Genomic DNA, 12,570 nt, shown 5'->3' with positions numbered 1-12,570 from the left:
ACTGTGTGGAGTTAGGAAAGTCTTGTTAAGTGCCAGGGTGCTCTTGTTATTGGGTAGGAAGACTACTCTCTCTTCGCAGCCAGGCGCTGGATTGCGAGGAGGGCACAATCAGCGGGGCTAGATCGCAAGGGTCTGGAGTGGCTGCCGTTCGGCACTTACTCTGGTGACGACAATTGCCCCATGTGCAGCCATAGGACTAGGCCTTGAACCACTCACACCGGGAAGGACCCCTACTCTTTTCGATAAGTGCAGTGGGTTCTTCAACGTACTCGAGGTGTGGCTCCCCTCAAATACAGGGCCACCATTTAAAGTCCTATCTGAGGGATGCCCCTAACCAAAACTAGGTACTCATTTTCACCTGAGTCATGTGAAGAAACTCGTGCAAATTTGCCTTTCCCAAGGGCACAACATTGCGGCATGTCGGTGTTTTCGAACCCGGGACCATTCGGTTCTGGGCAAAACCTACCAATTGCACCATACGATGCCACTTGATATAGTAAGTTAAGTTGTTTTGGAGGAAAACACACATTTTCTTCTAACTCTGTGGAGTCATATACATCAGGGTGCTATTGTTATTGGGTGGGCCGTCTACTCTCAATTCGCAGCCGGGGGCTGAATTGAGACCTCGGATTTGAACCCAGAACCTCTGTTATCTGAGCCAAAGAAATTCATCATAATAATAATAATAATTAATCATTGTAATCATTCTTTTTATGTCGTCCACAGGAACCCTGGCTCAGCGGGAGGAGGCATGTTCAAGAGCGGGTTCATCGAAGTTGGCCCGTCTGACGACTCGCCGAAGGAGAACCAATCGTGGCACAGCGTTCCACCCCCGGAACTCGACAACGACGACTTGACAGACAACGAAGAGGTCGACATCATACCAGACGTGCCGTCGCCTGAACCGGAACCAACTTCGATGTTCGACGCCCCGATACCCAGGCCTCCTGCGCCACCCCTTCCATCGGAGCCTCTCCCACCACCCCCTGAGGAGGACCCCCCACCCCCACCACCTCCCGAAGATGAAGAAGAATTGAGGCAGATGGATACGTCTGCAATGTCGCTGCTAGGAAAAGCTCTTGCCAAGAAAAGGCTTGAGACGTTCAGTACCACCCATCCTAACGGTGCCTCGAGTTTCGGACAAGCTGCATCCATGTCTCCTAAACCAGCGTTTTCCTTCAGTATTGTGAAAAAGAAGGCAAGTACGAAGATACAACTGGCTTCTGTGTTTGGAGACAATGCAGAAGAAAATGGAGACGACAGCGAAGAGGAAAATCCCACCGGTCAGAAGAAGAAAATGTCTGCCCTGCCTCCTCCCACAGAAGTGCCAAAGACGGAAAAAAGTGACGAAGCAGATAAGAAAGATGAGAAAGACGTGAGGAAAAGGAGGAGGGTGAAAAAGGAGGAAGAAGATGAGGGAGAGAGAGAGTATTATCATTACTTCCCTCCTGCGCACTGTAGGGTCAAACCTCGTTGGCCGTTCATGATTTTCATCAAGTCAAACGATCACATCGTACTCAATAAAGATACGGGCTTGGTCGAGACCGTCCGAAAGAAGAAAAAGAAAAATGGCGCTTACGAGCAGAAATCTGACAACAATAACGTTCTCGAAGATCTAAAAGAAAGCAATGACAAAGGTCCTTTGGAGGAGTCAAGGACTCGTAAATGTGACGACGCTGATCTTGAGAAAAACAACACAGCTATCGACTCTGGTGAACAGGAGAGGGCTGTTCATGTGAAACAGGAACCGGAGTATGACACTGGGAGCCAGCAGATGGAAGTAACCACATCAAGGAGAAATGGAAATAGCCTTTCAAGAAATTCAAACGGCTCTCACACAAGCTGCACACCCCTTGGCAGGAAGCCGAGCCCTTTGAGAAAAGAGCCGTCGAAAGGAATCCCTTCCAAGCTGGACAGTTCCGCAGAGGTCCCTGCCAAAGAAGGGAAGCCAAGCTTCGTGGAGGTGGTCAGCAAGGATGACACCGTCTTGCAGTGGCCGGCAGAGATGATACGCTTCACCCAGACTTCACCAGTCCTTTCCTACAGCTGTAATCCTCTTCACTTTGAGTTCCGCGCGCTGACCCAAACAGGACCGGCCAGCAGTCAGCACCCTGAAGAAGACACGACGCCACACTCTTCAGATCTTCAGTCCATCATCGATGCCTTATATGACCAGAAGGACCATCGCTCGGACAGTTCCAGCTCTCCAAGTGCTTTAAATCGTGGATGGTACCCTTACACCGAGCCGGGGTGGTGCAGCGACCATCGTGAGGAGTGGGCTGTGAGAAGCGTTCAGGTGAAACTTAAGAACGCAGCCAACAGGCTACAGAAGCACCCTGTCCCCAATGCCTGGCCTTTGAAACCGCCACCGAATGTTTTCAAACCCTCCCAGTCCAAACCCGGCCTCAATGCTGCAGCTGCAGGAGCTCCTCAGAGTATGCTGCTGCCTGGGCAATTCGTCCCAAAGCAGAGGCCAAGCACGTCTCCCAAGAAAAGTTCAAGCAAAGCTGCTTCGGAAAACAAAGTACCCGCCTCCAGCAACGGAAGCAGGGATGAGGCTGTGGATGGGGAAGGGAAGACATCCGGAGGGGAACGAAACAGCCACTCACAACAGGGGAACGGAAATGGTGGCAACAGGTCTTCTTCCACGTCGCAGAAGAACGGCGGCAACACTCCAAAGGGCACCGTGGGGAAAAATGGGAAGAAACATCACAGCTCCGGCTCTGAGAGTTCTGACGACGGAAGGAAGAGGAGAAGAGATGGGGAGGAGTTGGGCAGGAAACACTCAAAGAAGAGTAAGAAGAAGAAGGGCTCGAAGAGGAGGAAATCACCCAGCGAGACAGATGAAAGTTCCGATGACGAATGCCAGGAGAAGGTGCCTGCAAGGAAGAGGAAGCAGCAGAAGGGAAGTAGACACCGAGAAAAGCATGTAAAGCCGCATTGCCCCGAGTCATCATCATCAGAGTCTGAGTCCGATTTAGAAGATGACAACATGTCTGTAGAGAGGGATGAGAACAGCTCTAGCAACGAGCGGCCAGATAAGAAACACCAGAAGGGCCAAATAACTCAGGAGTCGGAAGGGTCTGATTCGGAGGAGTCCCTGTACGAGGAAGAGAAGAAAAGCAGGAAAAGAAAATACAAGAGGAAGGACAAAGTGGTGAAAGAGAAGATGTCATCCAGGAAGGCAAAAAGGCCGAAAGTAGTCGTGGAAAAGGATTCTTCAGAAAGCGCTTCAGAATCAGAATCTGATGAGGAGACAAAAGAAGAGGCTGTTCTACAGAGCCATGCTAAACGAAGAGGTAAGGACAGACACGCAGCTAAGATCAAACAAAAGGCATCTGCCGTCGACAACTCCGCCAAAAGTAAGAAATCAAAGAAGAGCAGTAAGAAAAAGAAGCGGTCGAGAAAGACAGACTCATCCCCACCATCTGAGGAGGATTCCTCGCAAGATGAAACTATGCAGCGAAAGCATTCTCCCAAACAAGAAGTGCCTCAAAATGTAGAAACAGCGTCAACGAGGAGAAGCAAGAAGAAGAAATCACACAAACAGGAGGAAGAATCGCAGGAAGATCCACCGCACACATCGTCACATCATGGTAGATCCAAAGACAAGAAGAAGTCCAAGAAATCCCGAGAGCAAAGGAGTCCTTCAGAGGAATCTGTGTCAGAAGACACTGATAAAAGCAAGAAGCAAAGCACTAAAAAGAAGTCAAAGAAGATCCCAGAAGATGAAGTTAAAACAGAGTCAGCCGGTTCCTCTGAGGAGAGCTCAGCAGCTGAAGCCTCATCACCGAGACCAAGGAAGTCTAAAAAAGCAAAATCAAAGAAAGTCAAAACAGCAGAATCAGCTGATGAGAGTGAAGACACAGAAGATGAGGATTACTTTGGAGCCTCCCTCCCCCCAGCTCTTTCACATAAGCAACACAGGTCTAAGAAATACCAGCACAACACAGAGCAGGCAGACAAGTCAAAACACAAACACAAAAAGGGTTCGACGAAGGAAGACAGCCATCGGATGGTCAGCAAGCTGATGAAGTCGAAATGGGAAAGTCATTCGGAAAGCTCAAGTGCCTCAGAAAAGTCTGGCAGCGACGAAAGTGAGCCAGAACAGATGAGTAAGAACAAAAGCAAGAAAGCGTCCCCATCAAAATCATCTGACAAAAGTCCTGCAACTCAAAAAGCCAAAGTTGCCCTCAAAACATCAGGGAAGCATAAGGGAGCGTCTTCCTCACCACATGTTACAGAAAGCAGCGGCCAGAAATTACCAAGGAAGAAAGGAAGGGATAAGTCTTCCAGAAACGGTGAGAAACAGGTTCACAGGAGAAAGCAACAGACAAAGTCTGATTCCGAAAGCCAGCAAGAAGACTCGGATGACGAGAAGCATTCTCACAGCAGTAAGTTGTCAAGGAAGTCTAAAGAAGATACCAAAGAAGGCAGTAAGTCAACGCATAGAACAAGGTCCTCCTCAAGGAGCAGCCAGTCTTCTGATGGGGGTAAAAAACACAGGGAGAAACACTCAGCAAAGGTGGAGCATGCCAAAGGAGGGAAGGACAAGGAGAGATCCGGTCGTAAAGGTGAAGACACAGACAACAGCAGGGCGAGACGCCACAGCAACTCCAGCGAGTCAGAACACAGGAGGAGAAGCGAGAAGCAGAACGTAAAAGATAAGGTCGACAGGCCGCAAGGGAAATGGAGCTTTCTGTTCGGGAAAGACAGGGCTCCTCCAAGGAGGTCTGAAAGTAACCTCCAACGGCAGGACGACGCCTCTGAGAAGCAGAGCAGAAGCAGCAGGCACAGTCAGAGTGAGGAGAAGGAAAAACACCAGTCTTACCGGAAATACTCCTCGTCAGAGTATTCCAGCAACGAAGGCAGTGGCTCTGACCATGGGGGCAACAGGCGGAGAAGTAAGGAGGATGGGCACCACAGCAGGAGGGACTATTCCTATAACAGCTACTCTACTGAAAGGGACGAAAGCCACAGAAGGCAGCCAAGGGAGTACACAGACAGCTATTCTTACAGCTCTGAAGAGAGACACAGGAGGTCGCGTGACAGGCACAGCGATAGGAGGAGTAGAAGGAGGCACACTCGACATTCGTCTTCAGACTACTCGACATCAGGGGAACACAGCGACTATGACAAACATCACGCAAGTAGGCGGGGACATAAACGTCGCTACTCTGACAGCGAAGACAGGTACAGCTCGGACAGGAGCTACTCAAGACACTCGAGGAAGTCTTCCCGCTACTCTCCAAGGAGATCCAGAAGCATCGACAACAGACGCCAGAGTCGGGAGAATTCTGAAAAACGAGATGACTCCAGGAGTAGGGAAAGGGATGACTCTCGCCACCAGGCAGACAGAAGTACCATGGTGTCCTCACAACAAACAGTCGAAGACGTAGCCGAGACCGTTTCAGCGCCTACAGCTCTAGTCAAGAGTGAACCCAACAGCAAAGAAGTTACGTCCCCAGTGGACAGACCTCACAGCGAAGCCATGGCAGCAATCGCCAAGCAGCTCCTCCAGAAGGCCAGGAACAAGAAAAGTGCCTCCGACGAATCAGTAGATGCCGCCGTTCGAGCAGGAATCAAGCTGAAGAACCCTCCTGCCGGCTACTTCGGTCCAAAACTACCCCCATCTCTGGAAAAGAAGGCTGTTCTCCCCATCATCGGGAAGATTCCGATTGTCAGGAAACTGATGACAACAAAGAAAGAAGCTGTGTCGCCAGTATCAGGGAAGAAGGATGATGTTGCAGAAGCCATCTTTAAGTTAGAAGAACCTCCAACTGAAGAGATGGCTGGGAACAGCTTCCCTCTCACTGATGCTGCTCCCACGGTTGCTTCTCGAGCCGATGGAGGTGTTCTTGGCAAGATCTCCTTCACCATGAACCAAACGCCGAGGATCGTCCGACCAGATGTTCGAAAGGAAGCGAGCCAAGAGGTCGCCAAGGAGAGCAAAGAACAGGACAAGAGAGACGATGGTGCCGGCCAGGCTAAAGTTCCCCCAGCTATCTCACCTGAGGAGATGGACAAATACAGGTAAATATAGAATACAACACGGGGTACTCTGTATCACCCGAGGTTCCAGCCCGACTGCGGGTTGGATTGCCCCGACGGTCATAGGCCGGAGGGGGATCCGACCCACAGGAGGGCTGGGACCGAGGGTGATGCGGAATACACCGTGTTGTATTCTATTTGTGTCATACCCACCCGAGAAAACACACATTTCAATGCGAAATGTGCCAGAAGTTGAGAAAAGTTGGTATCCTCGAACATTCCAATGCCCAAATCCAGTATTCAAATTTTTGATAGCAGCGCACTCAAAATGCATTCTAAATATTCTATGGAAGCCCGGGTGATAACCCAAAGTTATCACCCGGTCCAGAACACCCATATCGAACGTTTTTGCGATACTAGTATATGACATAAAAGAAGTTATATTATGTTCTGCCCTCCATTGTGAAGCTTCAGCCACACCAACTTGATTTTTTGTTTCTCGGATTTTAAAAATATATATATTCTGAAATATTCTGAACTGGAAAACAATAAAGAAACAAAAGCCTGAGGACCAGGTTTATGCCTTGTTGCACTCAGTTTCATGGAGCGAATACACTCATGATTAAGTTCTCCTCCCTGCACTCTGCTTTTATGATGTCCGCTAGCTAAATTTTCACTTTAAAATCAAAGTGCAAGAAGATAAATTGGTGTGGCCTTCTAGTAATTTTACTGCCGCCTTTGTCTTTTGACTTGAACTCCTTTATCTATGTTGTACACATTGCTGATGCCCGTAGCTATCATCATATACCTGAGAAGTTTTCTTGTTCTGGTGGATCTCGTAGATACCCAAAGGCCTTCATTGGTGTAGCTGTGCTTATCTTGAGATAGTACAAGCAAGGAGAGAAAGTGGTCTTTGAGTAAAAGCTTTTTATTAAGTGAGGGTCTGCATGCTCTTTTCTATTAGACGAAGGTAGCCTATTTCGATTTCCCGTAAGTTGTAGGGAAAGCAGTCTTATTCATGGAATTCATAGCAAGGCGGCCAAATTTTGTTTGATTGCCTTCCTTGATTTGAGGGTGATGTTCAGGGGGTTCTTCTGAATTTAGCATAAAGCGTTTTTGGGACCCCCCACACAGACCCTTTTAAATCCTTTGACTTATTTCCGTAGGAGGTTGCAGGAGCAGGCCCAGCTTCACATCCAGAAGCAGCTGGAACTGCAGCAGAAACAGAAGGAGCAGCAACACGAGCGGCAGCAGCTGCACAACGTCAACCCCCCACCACAGCCTCAGCAGCAGCCTCAAGTCATCTCACAACCCCCTTCAGCCCCTCCACTCCCCCCACCTCCACTCACTGCACCTCCTTTTTCGTTTTCTGGATACCAAGCCCCACCCCCTCCCATGTACGTGTCTGCCTTACCCCCTGTCCCTCCTCCTGGGTTCCTACCCCCTCCTGTGCTCCCCCCTCCCCCAGGAATGCAGTTCGGAGGCAACCTACCCCCTCCCATGAGGCATGCCCCCATCCCATTGCGTCAACCAAGACTCGCTCTTACTAAAGACGAACCTCCCCCTCCCGGAACATAAGCAACTCCTCTATTTTTTTACAGTTTCACACAAGTCTCATAATCATTCATGCTGCTCAACGAATTTCGATAATGAATTTATGGTATGAGTATTTAGAAAGTTTGAACATAGAAATGAAGACATCTGTAGTTGAACCAAACAAACAAAATATTGTTCATATTCTGATTAAGGATTATTACGGCTATGAGTTCAGTGTTTGGTTGCATATCATTCATTTACTCCATTGCAAGCAAGCCAGTGTAGATGCTGTCTATAAAAAAGCAACAGGATCTCGTTTGATATTTACTTTGATATTACCTCTTTATTTTAAAAAGTTATACATGTGGTTCCCATAGATTTCAGTAGATGAGAAAATTTACTGATAGAATAGGCATTTGGGTTCATAAAGTTTGCAGTTAAGTTTCAAGAATGTATAACTTTAGTTGGAAAGCTACAATAAGCTAGATGTACTCATAGTATTATGTATGGTATTGTATTTAGAGTATGGTTTATTTACTCGAGTTGAAGTTTGTTAAATCTTTAAGGTGTTCTGCTACAGTGGTTCTTAGAATGCTGTCAGCTGTGTATCAGCCCTTAAGATGCTTAGATATGATAGTTTCCTTATTATTTCTGTAAGTTGTATTCATGTATTTCCTTCAGTAGGCCACATCAATTTAATTTTTTGGTTCTTGGATTTTCAAAAATTATGCTTAACTGGGTAAATATGTGAAAACAAAGCCCGAGGAGCAAGTTTACACCTTGGTGCACTCAAGTTTATGAGTGAATACACTCATGTCTAAGTTTTCCTCCTTTCCCTCTGCTTTTATGATGTCCGCTTGCTATATTTTCACCTTGAAATGTAAAAGAACCAAGAATATAAATTGATGTGGCCTTATGAGTCATCCAAAAACTATAACGTTGTTCTGTTTGGGGGAAGTTGGTTACAGAACGCTGTAGGGAATATCAGAACTGTCACTTGAACAGGGTACACATGTTGATGAGAAGAGGAAGAGATTGTACTCTTGGTACAACATACAACACTAATGTCTTCACTATATAGACCTATGTACATACGAAAAGGCTAGTTTATTCTCAGATATTGTTTAGGTAGAATTTGATTTATTTTTTTCCTTTCGTATGTTCAGCTGTACAATATAGCTTTTGGCTCCCAGATATTGACTTGATGTTATACAGCCTTCAAGACACACATACAGTCACTGATGTTACAGTTTTCAAGCCAGACATGCAGTCAATGTTAAAGCAAAAGTCTTGCAGTCATTCCTATGTTTCAACTGACACCGAACTGCCATTTGTTGCTAACATCAAACATTGAAACGTACAGTGGAAAGTATTTCTATGTAGATTTAATGCCCATTTACACAAACCAAACTTTCCGGAAAAGAAAACTTGTATTATAGATTTCTGAATACATGTAGTGGTGCAGAAATTCCAGTTTTTGTTCTTCCAGGCTGACCATTTAAGGAATCAGGTGTCTTTTATTTTTTCTCTTTGATAATCACATAAAACCTCCAAAAGTTCAAAGGTCATTACATTTACTTCAGAGCTATTTCTACTGTCTGTATGTAGTGGGAATTGTTGATATGCTGATGATTTGCCTTCTTCCCTTATATAAGTAGAGCTTATGATAGTTTTTGTCTAAGATACTGTGGCAAAGTGAAACAAGTTGCACTTTTATAAGATAGTTCTTCCATTTCTCAGTGACCAACATGTAGTTACTGATGTTTAGCTTTGATAACTACTGGAATCTCTTGTCTGTTCAGCCTACTACCCTTCAAACAAGGAGGAAGCTGCATTTTCTGGTCTTTGAAAAGTTCAAATCATGTCTACCAACATCTCTAGCTACAGGATGAACCTTACTGTTTGTGATTATGACACATGTACATATCGTAGAAGATCTGTACATAAGAACAGCCACCAGAACAGAGAGGATTATCCTGTGAATTTTCTGGACTCGTAGTGTCGTAGGAAATGAAAATCATGATTTCCCAGAAATGGCATTATTTTTTATCGCCATTTCATTGTCCAGGGTCTAAGAAAATTTCAGTAAAATATTGTGTACCATACCTTGTGTGTGTCATATTTTTTGTGTCTCATTCTTTATTGCTCTTACCTCAGATAACTTCAATATATAAAAATTCATTTGATATAGAAAAGAAATTCATTACTATGCCAAAATGTCAGTTGCAAGCCAAAAAAAGGTACACAGTAACACATTAAATATATATTATATCTATTATTATACTCTTACAGAGTTAAAGTGAGAAAAAAAGCTCGTTCTCCAGTATTTCTTATCATACATTGTTTCTATCGGGTCCTTTCCACATAAACATATTTCAGTTCCTAAGGTGAGGAACGGTGACCAACTTTTCTTTGGCATCAGGACTCGATAGATAGATAGATAACGTTATGCATAGAAAAATAGCACGAAGTAGCTAGTATTCAGTAGATAATATTTTTGCTGTATGTAACGACTATTTGTTGAGTTTGCAACGTCATTTACGGTATTCAACCACATTGGGAGGACACCTAGCGATCTCTATCTAAAGTACATGTAACGTTGGGTAACATAAATTCGCGGGGTACTTCAATTCGGGATTTTTCGAAAACGGGGTATTTAGGGATATGTGCTAGATGCACATAAGTAATACCGCTAGAAATGCAAACATGACAGACTAACGTATTCAGAACACTGTCTGAAAAGCTTCGATAACCATGCATTAGAAGTTGGCGACGTCAAAAACTCTCCGTCCCTTATTGGAACAGTCTGAGGGCTTCGTGGGAGAATTATACAACATGGTTGTCGGCTGGTTTATAAGACAAATGTCACATCCGCTTCCTGCTAAACACAATTATTTACAAGACAACTTATTACAATCTCTTTTGCTAACCTGCAACTGGATTCTAAGTGTGATCAATCATCAAAACTCCTCTTTGTTGCTACAACCTACGGCACGTGTATTTTCCCGCCGCCATATTAATACCTAGAATCCTGTCGTCAAGCAGACGACAAAGGTTTGTGAGGAACACTTTTTTGTCTAAATGTTGCGTGTGATAGTGGACTGAAGACGATATTTTCCTCAAAGTTTGCTCCTAACACAACAAGGGGAACACATGGACATAGTAGTATAACCATTGCTACGGTATCTAGCTAACTTCTCATGAATAATGTATTATCGGAAAAATCCCGAATTTATGTTACCCAACGTTAAATTCCTGAACTGGCTCCCGGGGATCGGGCCCGCCAGTCCACAGACTGCACAAGCTAACCACTAGGCTAAAAGGTTCGGTTAGACTGGTCAATGGCGCACGAACCCCACTGTTACAATGGCGTTGTAATTCCCTCCACGTCGTACCCGTTTATCTATCTAGATGGGGCAAGGCTTCAAGTGCGGTCTGCCCCTGCGGGGAAGCCCCCCAAACGACACAGCTAGTGCTGTGTACCTAAACTCAGGTTCAGGTCCGGATTCAAGTCCAGAGGTTCAGGTTCGAACGTATAATCCGGATCTGAACCCATCGCATATGTGTGCTAAAACATTTTTTTCTCGTTTACATATGAAATGGCATATCTAAAATCCATTCCAATATCTGCTTGAAATATTAGTTTGTAAAAGTGGCCACTGCGTGCAAGCACGCTCTGAATCCTGCGAACAAACAGGCGCAAAGTCACGAGGAAGAGTTGGTCCGAGCGGACTTCTATTTCTGAAAACGAGTGACAAGAACGGAACCGTCGGTTCTAAATATACACCAAGAAGACAGGACGGAATTCTGCCGAGGAAGCGCAGAGGAAACCACAGCACGTCTTACACGTCTACACAAAACGTCCCGAAAAAGAACCTCCCTCTTCTGATTCTGGAATTTATGAGTCTCAATTCAACAGAAAACAGTAAGAATACATTCTTGTCAAGACCTGGAAGTTAAGCCACGACTAGCTAGCCACGACAAAGAGAGCGAGAACTCTTTGTTGTCAAGATGCTCGTTCTAAAACGTCGATGAAAGTTAGACATCCAGGAAGATCAATACTAGTACATGTACATGAAACAAAATAAATCTAGCAACAAAAATTCTCGACAGAGTCAGACGTTTCATATAGCGACCGCTATCCTTCATTTATGACTGAGAATGAGCCTGACTCTTCAGAAAACTTTTGTGTGGTTTATTATGTGTTGTGTAATTGTCATGTCCTTCCCTTGAAATACTCAGTCAGGTTTCTTTCAACACAATAGCGTCCTCTAGCGGTTTGAAAGACAACTACAGATTTCATTAGATCAGGCGAGCAGCGACGTCTCTCCCCATCATATATATCCTGATATAGGAACGGATTGATTAAAGCTTATACTTATAGATGATAAAACTTTTCCGAAGCCTCAAATTGCAATTGTTTTATTTCTCTTCAGTTCTGGCTAACGTTAGGGCCCTGTCACACTTGTGCGTATATTCAAGTGCGCATGAGTTGCGCATTAACATTTCTTAGGTCTAAGGAAAGTTTGTTTGGAAGAAGTTGTTTTCTGCGTTGACCCACCGTTGTGCAGCCTAGTTATCGAACCAAGGCTTCTTGGGCTGAAAACTCAATCTTGACCAAAAACATGTTAAGACGCAACTCATGCGGGCTTGTATATACGCACAAGTGTGACAGGGGCTTGAGCTCATCATTGTGTGATAAAAGTAAAGCGTTAACCCATGACTTCAGGAGGTAAACGTTTCCAACTGACCCCACTGCAGACAGTATTTGGCACTCGTGCAGCTTGTCTGTTGATCTTTGCTTGCCAGTCTGTTGTTTTCCTTTACTACATACCACTGATATGGTGTCGACTCACTTTGAAAGTCAAACATGCAAAGCTTTCTTTCGTACGAACCTTTTACGCCCAACAGCGCGTTAACTCCTCCAAGCTGCTTAATTCCTCTAAGTAACTGTAAGTCGTAGTGCGTCAGAGTCTCCATCATTCGTCCAGTCTGGAATGCGGGAAGAAAACTGACTAGAAATGTTCAACAATGGAATACATG

General features: G+C 45.2%; 1 protein-coding gene across 1 annotated transcript; it reads left to right on the top strand.

Annotated features, from left to right (window-relative positions):
- Positions 1-730: 730 nt before the first annotated feature.
- Positions 731-8,971, top strand: LOC136445845 (dentin sialophosphoprotein-like). The gene is made up of 2 exons (XM_066444009.1): positions 731-6,033; positions 7,158-8,971. The coding sequence occupies exons 1-2, from the start codon at positions 752-754 to the stop codon at positions 7,567-7,569; spliced, it is 5,694 nt and encodes a 1,897-aa protein (XP_066300106.1). The 5' UTR covers positions 731-751; the 3' UTR covers positions 7,570-8,971.
- The last annotated feature ends 3,599 nt before the right edge of the window (positions 8,972-12,570 follow it).

This window comes from Branchiostoma lanceolatum, chromosome 12, assembly GCF_035083965.1.
Source record: "Branchiostoma lanceolatum isolate klBraLanc5 chromosome 12, klBraLanc5.hap2, whole genome shotgun sequence".
In the NCBI taxonomy this organism is placed as follows: Eukaryota; Metazoa; Chordata; class Leptocardii; order Amphioxiformes; family Branchiostomatidae; genus Branchiostoma; species Branchiostoma lanceolatum.
This window is presented reverse-complemented; position numbering and strand designations above follow the sequence as displayed.